This window comes from Pecten maximus, chromosome 17 (genome assembly GCF_902652985.1).
Source record: "Pecten maximus chromosome 17, xPecMax1.1, whole genome shotgun sequence".
Taxonomy (NCBI): domain Eukaryota; kingdom Metazoa; phylum Mollusca; class Bivalvia; order Pectinida; family Pectinidae; genus Pecten; species Pecten maximus.
The window spans coordinates 22,495,106-22,511,414 of record NC_047031.1 but is presented as its reverse complement, the minus strand read 5'-3'; the positions used below and the strand labels follow the sequence as shown (position 1 = coordinate 22,511,414).

At 37.5% G+C, this 16,309-nt stretch overlaps 1 protein-coding gene across 1 annotated transcript; it reads right to left on the bottom strand.

The window, feature by feature from the left end:
• Positions 1–400: 400 nt before the first annotated feature.
• On the bottom strand, positions 401–15,532 carry LOC117315364. The gene is made up of 2 exons (XM_033869520.1): positions 14,903–15,532; positions 401–8,571 (listed from the first exon to the last, which is right to left on the bottom strand). Exons 1-2 carry the CDS (start codon positions 15,122–15,124, stop codon positions 2,896–2,898), a joined length of 5,898 nt encoding a protein of 1,965 aa, XP_033725411.1. The 5' UTR covers positions 15,125–15,532; the 3' UTR covers positions 401–2,895.
• Positions 15,533–16,309: the final 777 nt, after the last annotated feature.

Genomic DNA, 16,309 nt, shown 5'->3' with positions numbered 1-16,309 from the left:
TTTTGTACTATGTTTGTCTCTCTAAAAACAATCGCTTATCTCGCATACTGAATATATGAACATAATCCAGATATACTGGTTATTTAACTTGTCATCATATCTGATTGAAAGAAAAGTCCGAACATAGTATTTGACATCAGATATAGCCTTTCTAGTAGTTCTCCATGTGAATATATTTGGATACCTAATTTAACAGTATAACATATTTATATATCAAAATATACTTATCAATTTCCATACATTATTCTGTCGGGATAAATAGAACATATATCGTGTTTGCCTAATCACGTGCGTTTACCATTACATCACCTGTTAAATTTTCAGTGAGAAATCAAAATACAATGTGTATTTCAGAATTAAAATTGAGCAATTTAAACAGTAATAACAAAATTTAAAAAGATCTTGCTATCAAATGTTTAATTTCTTATAACAAATAATTGAATGTGAGCTTAAGGGGACATTCCTTAGTTTCGACTTCAGAAACATGCACAATTTTTATTGAAAAGATCTATGTCTGAACGATGATTATATGAGTGATTGTGCTTGCAAGTAATGAAATTAAAATCGAAATATACAAGAAAAATGCGTATTGTAGACAAATACCGTATGTCTTTGTGGTAATTAGTGATACTTCGGGTCGAATTAAGAATTTTCAGGACTTAATACTCGAAGAATTTTTGTTTATCTTGAGATTAAAACTGCTATATTAATGTGAAGATTATAACTTTTACTACTTCGAAAAATACATATTTTCCAATGAGTTTAATTTTGACGACCAAAACTATTCAAACGAAGGAATGCCCTTTGATTAATTATACGTCTACCAACGAAACATTACAAGGCTTCATTATTCTTTCGTAATTGTATATTCAACTCACCCCAATATGTCTTTTTTGTAAATTGTCAAGGGTATGTTACCAACATCCAGAGTATACATGTTCATAGAACCGACTCCTTATAGATCTTACTGTAGAATAATTAACCTGAGATACTTGTTATTACTATATAAACACAAGACCTTTTGAAATTATTTCTTAAGAAAACACACACAGTCTTAAGACAACACATTTTTTTATAAAACACATATCATATTACAACATTCTAAATGTGTTCTAAATTGAATAATAAATCTTATCGCAAAATAATAATACATTGCTATTTAATACTGGAATTTTAAACAAACAGTAGCACTTATTAACATTCAGCTATTAGAATTTCCTTAGCCAGGATATTAATTAATTCCGTTTTATTACCTTAAAAATAGTCAATCATTATTATTCAAACATAATTTCATAGGATCTAGGATATTCACGTGCAAAATCAATGTCCAGTGTTCGGGGAAAGACAAAGACTTTCAAGTTGATTAAATGGTTAAAAAAAACACATAACATAATGTTGTTTCTACCATTATAATCTTAATTAAGAAGACATAGACGATATCAACGATTTTTTTTATCGTAACAATAATTTTCAAAGTGCAAAAATAGTATATCTTGCAAAATAAGCAAGGAAAAAGACAGTTTCGTTAGTAATATATTTAATCATTTAACATTATATTGTTTTATATCAGTTAACAGGACAATGATTTTTGTTATCATAGATCTTACGCTTTTAAGCAATGATTATGACCGATAGACTTCTCGACGTGTAAGTACAAAGTGTACACAGAGAAACGAAATGGACGCGAAAGTAAGGTTACTACAAATGAAATAAACAAAAATTGAACTCTTGATTAATCAAACGAAATATATTAGAAATTTACAACGTTAGCATTTGCCATACAACTGATCCCAACAATAACATGACTTTTAAAGTGATATATGAATCAGGATCAAAGCAACTCTATGTTGGTGTTTATATGATTGTACTGCTAGGTGTACTCGACTTTGATTATATGGATGTCATAACATTAAATCGATTCTATTGCATTTCCTTTCTTCCTTTAAAGTATGTCGCCCAATATCCTTAATCATAGTACAATAACATTTTCCCTTTAGCAATATCGATAAAAAGTAAGATAGGGAATAGAAATATATTCAGGTTTGATTCAGCTTCCATTTAATGTCACAGAAGAACAACCCCTGGTTCCATACAGGTTTTACCGCTCCCTTTTATCAAATTTACAATAAAATTGCTCTTATATTTTTTTAAATATGCAGAAAGATGATTTGTACTGATCTTATATACAAATACTAACAAATAAAGTCTAACATGTACTGTGGTATTGATTTTAAACTTAAGATATCATTTAGCTTAGCCTAGAATTACACTGCCACATTTCCATGCATTTTTGCATGTGCAATATCTTTATCTGTTGGGCAATAACGTTGTATTAAATTTTTATGATACTGTAGCATTGTATAGCATTTATTAGCTTTAACACAGTGTTCTTTTAAATGCAAGCATGTTTACTTCATTAATTTTATCGATAGATAACAATACTGTGTTGTATTATATATTCATGAGCAACTTTCTCTAACACCATATTTCATTAGATAGGCGATGGCACTACCTTATATTGATTCCCCATTCGTCCAATAATGACATTATTTTTACAGTATTTGCATAAGTTACTTTGCCTTGCAATATATTATTTCCTTATGATAGCTGATGACACTGCCTTGTATTGAACCTCCATTAGTTCATCGATGATATTTCCCCGGACAGTACTTTCATTGGATAAACGAGTGCATGGCATATACAATTTCCATTAGATTGTCTGCTCCGTGTCATACTTCTTTATGATGATATATAGGATTCTGCTCTGGGATTGTATAACAGCTTTGTATATTTATGTTTCCGGGAAAACATGGCCTTAGTTTTACACCACATGACGACAACAAACACGAAAACTACCAGTAGTAACAAAAGAGGAGGAAATAACATAAACGTTAGTCAGGCTATGGAATGGAGACCAGAAGAGGTTCGCTTCGCCCTCGGCAGTTGTTTGATTTGCATTCCATTTGGCGATTGAATATTCAATGCTTTCGAAAATATGTTATTAAGGTTCGGTTCAATACGTTTGTTGTTTCCCTCGGCTTCCATGATGTCATGTCCGAACAAGGGCAAGAAGGCAGACATTCCGGACAGTGCTGTTCCTACTGCTGGGTATTCATCTCTGTATGTATGTCCTAATTTCTTGGTAGTTGATGGCATTTTCATTGCCATGGACAGTGGTGTTGCTGAACCTTGTCGGCCTCCTGGATGACGCGTTACCCAATGTCGGCTTTCGTGTAATGGGGTGGTTTTGCTTGTCGTCATCATCGGAGTAAACCTTACAGTTGTTTCCGTTTTATATTTGCCGTGACCTGGTTGATTGTTAACAAACCTATTGTGTTCCTTCACATGATGGTGTTCTTTACTGCCCCAAACTTGTGTACCATAGACGGCAACATTGCTATTTCTGTTTCCATTTTTAAGACTAAAGATTGCGGAGTTCGTTGGAGTCGCCTTCAAAGGTTTTTCAGTTGTGGTAAACTGTTTATTTTTGCGGGCGGTTGTTGTCAATATATTATGTAGTTTGTGCTTACTCTGCTCTCTCCTGACGCTGTAATCATCGACAGGTATTCTGAGCTTATTCAAACGTCTTGCGGACTCGTCCCCGAAACTGATGTCTCCATTCACTGAGGTCATTGCCAATCTACCAGGTAATCCGTTGCTTGATGTCACTTCTGGTCTCAGGTGACGTGTAGAAACGATAGTAGTAGTTGGTTTTGTTACAGCAGGCGTTTGAGTCATCCGCCTTGTAGTTGTTGTGGTAGTGGAAGGAGTAAGCTTAACTGAGGCTGCATGACCACCAACAGTTGTAGTCGTTGGTTTTGTTGTGTGTGTAATGTTCGAAACAGTAGAAACAGTGGTTGATGTTTGGTTTTTGGCGAATATATCTGTCAATCTCTTTAATATTTCTTTACTGTTAGGAAAGGTATGTAGAAATGCATGGATATCCCCAATTGAGAGGGGTTTCTGAGTGGCGTTATTGTTAATAGCGGAGACTGTGTCCTTGTTGCCAGTAAACAGTGTGCCATTGACGACCGGTGTAGGTGTTGTTGTGGTCGTCTTTGGTGTAACTCCTGTTTGACGAACTGTACTTATTGTAGATCTTCTACTTACAAAATTGTGAAACATCTTCTCATCTGCAGTTGTACTATTTTCAAGTTTGACTAATTCGGCTAGTACACTGTTAACCATCATAGCTGCACTTTGTTTTTCTTTGGACACCTTGTCTATAGCTTGTCTGCTCTTGTTGTACTCAATCACCGCCAGTCTATTGATAAGATCTTGAATTACGTTGGTGTTACGCACCAGCTCACGTCGCATGCCACCGTAGAAGGGATCTATAATATTTATTGTCTCAATACTTCCCGTAAAGTTGGATTCATCTTCATCGTCATCGCTAGATGTCTTCTGTGGCTTTGTTGGCGCCTCTGAAGAAATTGCTACCTCTGTTACTCCTACACTAACACCCGGAGTCGTTGGTGTTGTTAACACATCCGGAGAATACATTACTTTAGCCGTCACAGGTAAAAATGCTGCTGTAGGCACATTTGTCGGTACTGCGCCTGCGTCGAGTCCGGCATTTGGAGGTGCTCCATCCGGACTGGTACCATTTATCTCAAGTTCTTCCGGAATGTCGGTAACCCCAGTATTTATTTCTGGTTCTGCCTCCCAGTTTGCAGGCCTCTTGACTGTAGGCTTTGTGTTCACTGCTTTCGTTAAGGACACCGATTGACTATTGATTGACGATCCAATAGGAACAGACAAGGGAGGCTTTTGACTCTGTGTAGGTGTGTCAAGCAACGCCATTAAATTTGTATTGGTATCATTACCGAACGGGCTGACTGTGACAGCCTCACGAAGGCTTATAACCCTTACCCCACCCATTCCATCAGGGACGATCTGAACACCTTTAGAGTTCGGATCTATCTGGATGACCATTCTCTTGTTAGGATTAGGTGTTGTAATGCTATTAAATGCACTATTTGGGGAGGATGTCACTTGGTTCAAAAGAGAGCTCTGTGCAGGGGCAGCTGGTGCAATTCCTTGGAAGGTCTGACCACCGATTGTTCCAATAGACCCTGTTGAGGATGGGTTTGAAGACACAACATTTGTCGGTTGACCAGTAAGTAGACTGTGTATCTGGTGAATGGTCTGTGCATTTTGTAGTTTGCTCAATACCTGTCCCGAAAGGGATTGCTGATTCGTCTGTTGATTCAGTGTCTGTATTAACGGTTGCGTATTGGTATTTGAACTTCCTCCCGCTATAAAAGTATTTAACGGTTGGTTAGATATTTGATTCAATGGTTGTGTGAAAGTATTTGAGCCGGCTCCTACCGCTGAATGTAGTTGTTGCTGCTGGTCAAATGACTGGATAAGTGGGGTATGTACATTTGTTTGTGCACTAAGGCCGTTGCTATTAACAACTGTTTGTCCTCCTCCTAACTGTGAACCTAAAAGTTGATGAACATTTTGATTTGGATGGATGACGCCGGAAGTCTGTATGTTGTTACTTTGGAAGCTGTTGACCTGACTTGGTGACTGGTCCAAGGGTTGTGGAGTAATGAACTGACCAATGGCGCCAGAATTGACAAGCACATTTTGCTCCTGGACCATTTGGCCTTGAACTTGTTGAACCTGACCCTGATCCTGTACAGGTGCATTGGGGATAGGGAAATTATGTTGCAAGTCATTTATGTTCGTCGAAAATTGATTTTGATTCGAACCAACTGTTTGTACAGAATTTCCGAGCTGACTTTGAGACACTCCGGTAAGCTGATGCTGTATTCCATTATTGTGGTTCACGCCAACTGTTTGCACAGAATTTCCGAGCTGACTTTGCGACACTCCGACAGGCTGATGCTGTCCTCCATTATTCTGGTTCACGCCGACTGTTTGCACAGAATTTCCGAGCTGACTTTGCGACACTCCGACAGGCTGATGCTGTATTCCATTATTGTGGTTCACGCCAAATGTTTGTACAGAATTTACGTGTTGGGATTGAGATAATCCAACAGGTTGGCTCTGTAATATGTCGTTTTGGATACCAACCTGCTGAGTTTGTACTCCAATATTTTGCTGTAGCTGTCCGCTGTGTTGTTGCGGCGAGTTGACTGCTATAGTTTGTAGATGAGATTGAAGTTGACCTTGCCGTTGGTTAACTGTCCCTGTATTACTGGTGTCCTGAACAGCAATCGATGGAACTGCAGCATGGTGGTTGATAGCCTGATGTGGAACCTGCATTGTGTTTGAGCCAATCGTCGACTGGAGAGTTCCCTGTGTATTACTATTGACAAATGTGGGTTGAACTGGTGATTGATTTAGATTTCCTTGGCCTTGTACTTGTTGAATTGGCTGTTGTACTTGTTGAATTGGCTGTTGTACTTGTTGAATTGGCTGTTGTACTTGTTGAATTGGCTGTTGTAATTGTTGAATTGCCTGTTGTACTTGCTGAATTGGCTGTTGTACTTGCTGAATTGGTTGTTGAATTTGCTGAATCGGAGAATGTCCTTGGCTCTGAACATTAACTTGCCCGAAGACATTACCTACTGTATTTCCTTGAATAAACTGATCATTACGAATAATAGGGTCAACAGGTACGGGTTGTCCTGCAATTTGGCCTTGTCCTTGGCTTGTGCTTATCACATTGTGTCGAATCCCACCAACTGGATCGACTGGTCGTGTCAGTGTTTGAATTCCTTGCATGTCCATAACAATTTGTTGATTGTTTGGCTGTAACACCTCATTCATTACGCCTACTATTGTGCCGTCGTTACTAGCATGACTATGCATACCAATACCCTGACCTTGGGCAAACGTATCCAACTGACTGGTTCCTTGTATGACCGCATTTGGCTGTATCTGACCTTGAGTAAATTGATTACTTTGTATTTGATTTTGTGGGATAATGCTGTCTTGTACAAACCGATTTTGTTGGGGGACAAACTGATCCAGATTTTGAATAATGCCCTGATTTATATTAGATACCGGTACTGCAAGATCCAAAGAATTCATCGAGAAACCGTCATTGATTCCTACAGCAGATCCGACTTGACTATCAACAAAGAGATTTCTGTCATTTCCAGAAAACGATAAACCGTTAGGGTCAGAAAAATCATTTGCAATAAATGCATCCGTAGTTAGAAGATTATCCTGAACTCCAAATCCCTGGTTATCGATTCCTACTCCAGCATCATTGAAAGTCGGTCGAATTATTGGTTGGATGATTGGTTGAATTCTATCCACAGCGACAGCACGCTGAGAGCCTCGGGTTCCTGCCCTCGGACCCGAAGTCCTTCTTCTTGTACTAGTTCCGGTTAAACGTTGATTAACTGCGGTTCCCCTACCATTACTTGAACTGGATGAACGAGATCTGCTTCCTGACGATTGTCTGTTGTTAGATGACCTTCTTTTTCCTTCTGACATACTCATACCAACACCTACACCGACCGATCCTGGCATTGATGATTTTAGTTCATTTAAAAATCTATTTACTGATGGCGGTAATGCGTTATTACCTGTGATGCCCGTTCCTGGGTTACCACTACCTCGATTATTCGAACGGCTTCGGGCTTCATTTGTCGCTACTGCTCTTATCCGTGGGGTGTTAGAGGTTCGTGTCCCTTGTCCTCTGTTAGACCTCTGAACAGTGCTCCCTCTTGCGGGTGTGTTTCCAGAAGTACGTCGGGACGAAGCCCTGTTTACCGCTACGGAATTACCACGCGAGGAGACTCTAGATGTCCCTCGAGATGTATCCCTGGACGACGTTCCAACCGTTGAAGACGAACCACGAGATGACTGCAATGACGTGTCACGTGATGCGGTGATTGATGCGGCACGTGATGGGGCTCGTGATGGGGCACGTGATGGGGCACGTGATGGGGCTCGTGATGGAGCTCGTGATGGAGCTCGTGATGGAGCTCGTGATGGAGCACGTGATGAGGTACGTGAGGACGTTCCAGTTGAAGATGATGCACGTGATGACGTTCCGGATGCTGACGGTTCACGTACTGCAACTCCTGAAGAGGAACTACGTGCACGACTCCTAGACGAAACTGCTGGACGACGTTCAGTACGCTGTGAAACTGCCGCTACTGAAGATGCACCTGTTCGTGAAGACACACGAGACGGTACCCTAGAACGAGAAGACGCGCTGTTGCGAATAGATCCACTAGAACGTACTGCCACGCCTGCACGTGAAGGCGCATTAGAAACACTTCCACGAGACGACGTGCCACTACGTGACGCCACTTGATCTGCCCTTGATACAGAGGTACGTGCCGGTTCGCTAGCACGCGATATGGCAATGTTGCGTGGTGTTGATCTAGAACGTGACGATGCGCTTGCACGTGATGGCGTGCTTGTTCGAGATGAAACCCTGGCACGTGAAGACATTGATAATATTCTTGGGGACCCCCTTCTTTGGGACCCTTGGGAGGTTGCGACAACACGGCCATTTGTTCTCACAGACGATCTTGTATTTGCCAGCGATTGCTCGCAGGTTCGTCCTGGTATGCATCTTTCAGACACTTGGTTACCTCCCCTCTCTCCTAGACGGCTAGTCGCTCGGCTGGGACTCTACAAAACATCAACCACAGTATCGTAAAAAAAATAGTATAGAAACAGCAATCTCGGCACCTTAATCAGGTTTTAATTAATTATGGATGCAACATAGACAAACGAAACATGGTTAAAATGTTTCATAGTGGAAACCAACCCTGCTATAAACATGCTAGATGGGTTTCGTTATAATGGTAACGTGGCCAATTAAAACATGGCCATGACATATCATTATAATGGTAACTGAGGTTACAACAATATGGTAAATGATTTTTCTCATAACCAAACCGTAATCAACTTGACATGGCCAGAGGCTATTACCCTAGAGGCAGTCAGAGGTTTTAACTAGGCATTTAAGATGTGGCCAAAACAACTACCATAGTGTTTACGGCGGTATTTAAGACATTATCAAAAGCAACCAGCATACCGATTACCTAGGCACCTGAGACGTGATTAAAATAATTATAATTATGATTACCTAGGCAACTAAGACATGATCAAAACTATTATGATAACGATTACCTAGGTAACTAAGACATGGTCAAAACTATTTAGATAACGATTACCTAGGTAACTAAGACATAATCAAAACAATTATAACGATAGCCTAAACCAACTAAGAAATGATCAAAACCAATGTAAAAAAATTGTTACCTTGGCAAATAAATCAATATCGACAGTAATCATCATAACGGCTACCTTAACATCCAAAACGAGATAAAAACAATGAAATTGGGTGAAATACTTGTTTTTTCGTGATGGTTGCTAGCCAACTGGCATATGATCAAAACTTATATTAATACAGTAAATTATGTCAAATAAAACATGATTATTACGAGAACGGTATATTAGCAAATAGCAACATGGCTTAAAGCTCTCACCAATATGGTGTTCTAGGCAACCACATAAACCATAACTCAAGCACTAGTCATTAACTCAAGATATTTTAAGACAAAATTGAAAAAACAGGTAAAGAAGCTCACTGTTGCAACCCGGAAGTGATACAGTGTATAATGGGTTGCTAAAGTTGATTCAAAAATTCCGTATGCTATAAATAGGATCAGGTGTTTAAAGTAAAATTTCGGAGCTAAATACACTTAGTAAGATCATCAGTGAATAAAAGTTCAATAACTTTAAATTGACGAAATTTGACTTCATTTTAATTAAAAATAGCATCACACTGTTTAACTCATCGTTACGTTTTCGCATATAAACTACATAACTTCGTGCGTGTGGGTGTAATTGTTTTGCATTCTTCAGTATTGTAATATACCGTGGTTGGGAAATGTTTCTAGATATATCATCTTTTAATATATTTAAATTGCTGTCGACAATTTCAAACAAGCATTTTATTCATTAAGCTATATTATGTAGGTCAAATTAATGCTAAGACTAGACAAAGGGTTGTCTTTGTTTTCGCTATGTCATGTTCCCTGTGTCCCTGTGTATACAGACATATTGATAATAAAATCGCCCTATCTCTTCGGCGCCAAACACGATGTCTTCTGTCAATCTGGATCAATAAATCAATGAAATACTTATTGGCAACTAGTATAATAAAACAAACGTCACGGTGACTTTGATTGAGCGCAGTTTTATTGTTTCTAATAGTGGAAGCAAACACGTGAACGTTCCGGATTTTTCCTGGCGTTTATTTCAATATGTTGGTGTGAGGAAATAATGACATCTGATGACTAAGTGAGGAAATACCTACTTCAACGATAAGTCAGTAGCAATAAGAATCAATTAATAACAATTAATTAAAAAAGTGTGTCTTTCACTTCTACATGTACCTGAAAAGAACAGGGGAAACACGTTCCTGCAGAGATCGCCGATAGGAATCGAACCCATGATCTACGGTATGATGATCACAGGGTCTTCAATCTCAGTTGTGCAAGCCACACCGACCCGCTCAATGTACACACAAACAGGTAACCCGGAATACATACAAACTGATGGACCGGTATACATACAAACTGATGGACCGGTGAACCAATATACTCACAAACTAGTGATCTAATGTACACACAAACTAGTGAACCAATGTACACACAACCTGGTGAACCAATATACACACAAACTCATGATCCAATATACACACAAACTCATGAACCAATGTACACACAAAACTAGTGATCCAATGTACTCACAAACTGTTGAACCAATGTACACACAAAACTAGTGATCCAATGTACACACAAAACTAGTGATCCAATATACACACAAACTAGTGATCCAATGTACACACAAACTAGTGATCCAATGTACTCACACACTAGTGATCCAATATACACACAAACTAGTGATCCAATGTACACACAAACTAGTGACCCAATGTACACACAAACAAGTGAACCAATATACACACAAACTAGTGATCCAATGTACTCACAAACTAGTGATCCAATATGCACACAAACTAGTGATCTAATGTACACACAAACTAGTGATCCAATGTACACACAAACTAGTGAATCAATGTACACACAAACTAGTGATCCAATGTACACACAAGCTAGTGAACCAATGTACACACAAACTAGTGCGCCAATGTACACACAAACTAGTGATTCAATGTACACACAAACTAGTGAATCAATGTACACACAAACTAGTGAATCAATGTACACACAAACTAGTGAACCAATGTACACACAAACTAGTGATTCAATGTACACACAAACTCGTGATCCAATGTACACACAAACTAGTGATCCAATGTACACACAGACTAGTGAACTAATGTACTAACACACTAGTGATCCAATGTACACACAAACTCATGATCCAATGTACTCACAAACTAGTGATCCAATATACACACAAACTCATGAACCAGTGTAAACACAAACTAGTGAATCAATGTACACACAAACACGTGAACCAATGTACACACAAACTAGTGAACCAATGTACACACAAACTAGTGAACCCATGTACACACAAACTAGTGATCCAATGTACACACAAACTAGTGAACCAATGTACACACAAACTAGTGATTCAATGTACACACAAACTAGTGAATCAATGTACACACAAACTAGTGATCCAATGTACACACAAACTAGTGATCCAATGTACACACAAACTAGTGATCCAATGTACTCACAAACTAGTGATCCAATGTACACACAAACTAGTGATCCAATGTACACACAAACTAGTGATCTAATGTACACACAAACTAGTGATCCAATGTACACACAAACTGGTGAACCAATATACACACAAACTAGTGATCCGATGTACACACTAACTCGTGATCCAATGTACACACAAACTAGTGATCCAATGTACACACAAACAAGTGATCCAATGTACACACAAACTCGTGATCCAATGTACACACAAACAAGTGACCCAATGTACACACAAACTAGTGAACCAATGTACACACAAACTAGTGAACCAATGTACACACAAACTAGTGATCTAATGTACACACAAACTCGTGATGCAATGTACACACAAACTAGTGATCCAATGTACACACAAACTGGTGATCCAATGTACACACAAACTGGAGATCCAATGTACACACAAACTGTTGAACCAATGTACACACAAACTAGTGGACCAATGTACACACAAACTAGTGAACCAATGTACTCACACACTAGTGGTCCAATGTACACACAAACTAGTGATATAATGCACACACAATCTAGTGAACCAATGTACACACAAATCCATGAACCAATGTACACACAAATCCATGAACCAATGTACACACAAATCCATGAACCAAACATTCGTGAATCAATTTACGCACAAACTAATGAACAAATTTAGAATCAAATACTCGAGCCAATGTTCACACAAAGTAGTTAACCAATGTAGAAACAAATCCATGAACCAATGTACTCACAAACTAATGAACCAATGTACTCACAAACTAATGAACCAATGTACATACAAACTGGTGAACAATGTACTCACAAACAAGTGAATAATGTACTCACAAACTAGTGAACAATGTACTCACAAACAAGTGAACCGATATACTCAAAATATATTATATGTGTACGTTCATTAATCATTAGATATAAGTCCTATCAATACATATCTTTTATATTTCCTTATTGATAATGTTTTGCTTCTAAAGATGAACAAGATATTGTGGAGTAATGCCGGAATGAATTACATATATAACCAACATACATGTAACAATTCTGACTGCACCGCCTGTCAACACATATAATGATTACGTCATTGATGTATGTGTATATTTACATGTCACGCAATGACAATTACATTGGCAGGTAAGTAGGTCATGGTGTTGGTGACGTAACTGACACACCTGTACACAGGTAACCAAGACGTAATGAAATGTTTGTACAAATACAACACAAGTACTGACATGTAATCGGGACGAATCGGTCAATCCCGTCACCAGGAGAAGTGTGACCTTACAAAGCATGACCTTGGGGTGTCCGGCCGTGACGGGCCTTTACATATCGCTACTTCATCATAAGGCCAATCACAATTGCGGAAACACTTTTTATAAAACTCTTCGTGACGTTCATTACAAATTCTTTTGTAACTACAGGGAAAATAAGTATTTTTGCGCCTCTAATAATTTTTTTTTAAAAGGATTCGATGAATAAATTCAATGTAAACAACTCCTTGAACAGTTTTTCTCAAATAAACTTTTTATGTCTAAAATACATACTAAGATATTTTTTTTAAAGGATTCGATGAATAAATTCAATGTAAACAACTCCTTGAACAGTTTTTCTCAAAAAACTTTTTATGTCTAAAAAACATACATGTGTACAGGTATTTATTTTTGAGGCTTATTTGCATCTTTCATGAGTTAGAAATTGTGTTCCGAGGGCTGAGTTTATGCATTTTATATAACGAGATATATATTTGTTTCATTTCTCGAGTCTTATACATTACATCTATGTTATAATTATATAGTATAACATGTTATTCATAGTGTTGTTCTATCTCGTCCGAGGAGGTATACACTTTCTTACGATCAAAATTGATCACTTAAGTCGACACCATTTTTGAAACTATGTATATATATATACAAAATCCTAAATCACATACCGATACACATCAAAATAATGCTGATCTGTAATTCAACATACATAATATGTAATAAGTTATATGATGTAATAAGGGAATGCATTAAAGACACACGGAGTTATCGTAACCAAATTTAAAGTTATATTCTTTATACCTTATAAAATTGCACAATACAGCTGTTTTAACCTTCTGGGACTTATAAGTGATGCTACGGGCCTAAATTGATCATATGAGTTGACTAAAACTCGAAATCGGTCAAAAACAAAAACAAAAACAAAAACAAAAAACAAAACAAAAACATTCTTTAGATAGATTTTGGAATATGAAATGCGTACGCTTGTTTGATAAACATTGAAATAAGTATTTAAAAGGCGAATAAATTAAGTAAAATTTTTCTCCTCTTTTATTTGTTATTTCCCCCCATTTTTGCTTGTTAATTGTAATGGCCGGTTACTTGTGAAATTGTGAACAGCGGAAAGTGAGGTTCTATACGAGAAAAAAATGTGTTCGACTGGGATTCAAAAGATTGTTTTGGATTAATATAAACAGAAGGAGAAGAGTTTCCTACGAGGATGTTACATAATCTTTTGATGTTGCCATTTTCTATTTTGTTTTTCTCGATTTGTTTGAAAGAATATTAATTTCCTTGAAACGTTTCAAGTTTTATTGAATATAACATATATAAAATCATATGATGCTACTCTTTAATCTAATATATGTCATGTTTCAATAATAAATGTTTTATCGTTTTTATAATGTCGAAAAATCAGGACAGGTTTTTCGGAACACCATGCGTCATCAAGTATTCATGTTGCTCAAAATTGAAAACAATACGAAACATTTGCTTTCCGGATAAATATTGAACATCAGGATATGTGTTCTCAGAAACTTACTTACTAGTGTCGGCAAATTCCCATTTGCATAATTAAGATTTACTACATCAATGTGCACACCTTTTTTGTTATCCATCTTTGAAAGAAAACAGCTTATTACCAGATTTTGATGATGTCATTCAAGTCAGCAATGACATCATTAAATGCAATTATGACGTCATCAGTTTTAGTGTTATGAATATATATTCTCTCAAATACAATTGACATATATTGTGTAGAGAAAAGATATAAGCGTGCCAACTGGGGACATGTGTTTTTGAACAATTTTGCATATTTTGTCTAAATATGAACTTCAATCTGTTTTATGCATTATTCCAATACGGACAGGCGTGGTGTAATTTGATTTAGGTGTTCCCCTTACCCGACCGACAGTTACGTAAAACAAGCAACGTTTGTATAACAGCCTCAGTACCTACCGCTGCAGACGCTGACTGTACTCCGCTCCTATTCCGGGTATTTCGACTTGACGTCCGGGTATTTGAGACACCGTCACGTGGACTGATTCCAGTGCGTTCGTCGATGGTGGACATGTGACTAGTAAGTACTTCATCCGGTAAAACTAGAGCGAATACTAAAATTCCAATCCACAACGCCATCCGACATTTAGACAATACGAATTTTCCTCCATTTACTTCCATTGGATTTTATTAGAAACTTTTATACGCGAATTAGAATAGATTCTAAAGATGACTGGCGTACTAATGGTAGCGGCCCATCATTCCCACCGATATAACAGTTTAACGTTACAGTGATTATGTTCCAAATTGATAATTAATCAATTGCTGCATTTGAAATTTATACAATGTTTCACCAAATGCTGGATTCGTCCGTCAGTTTTGATTCATATTCTATGAGGAATACACTGCAAGTTCTTCCGAGACAAACAGCGGCAACGTTTCTCCAGACGGTGTTTTGTTCTGTGGCCCCGGAGGTTCCCGATGGATTACCAAACGTCTTTATAATCGTTATGACTGACCAAAGTCAAAGCAAAAACAACTAGCCGATGCTGGCAGTAAATGTCCCTTTGTAGACAAGGCCGGCTGTCAAATGAACCGTGATTGAGATAAATGGCCTTGGCTCGCTCCTTCGTGATTTCCCGTCAGCAGTCGGGCGTTTCCGATTAGAACGGAAACTCGCGAATCAATTTCGGTTAGGCAGGGAACAATAGTTTTGTTTCCGTGTGATGGCTCGAGGTTTTTCGTCAAGGATGCGTCATCGATCATCAATCACGTGATTGGTCAAGCATTTGATTGGTACACATGTATGTATATCATATCGAACAGATTGCTTTGTTAAAACTGTCAGTGTAAGGACGAAACGTAGTTTGCCAATTGTACCGTGGTGTTCAGCGAACTATTTTATGCCAAATAAACCACACCATAGGTCATTTAAGACAAGGGCAAGTGTCGCCATTCACGCGACGAACCACAACGTGATATGAATTTTGTGTGTCTGAATTATTCTAACAGAAAAAAAACTGATACCAGACATATTTCCTTAGTGTTTTTACGTAAATGTATGTAACACGTTCACATTGCTATTGTCAGTAATGTATATTTGATTTTAATGTATAATTAATTGTAATGTATATATTTAATTGTAATGTATATATTTGATTTTCATGTATATATTTAATTGTAATGTATATATTTAATTGTAATGTATATATTTGATTTTCATGTATATATTTGATTGTAATGTATATATTTGATTGTAATGTATATATTTGATTGTAATTTATATTTGATTGTAATGTTTATATTTGACTGTAATGTATATATTTGACTGTAATGTATATATTTGACTGTAATGTATATATTTGA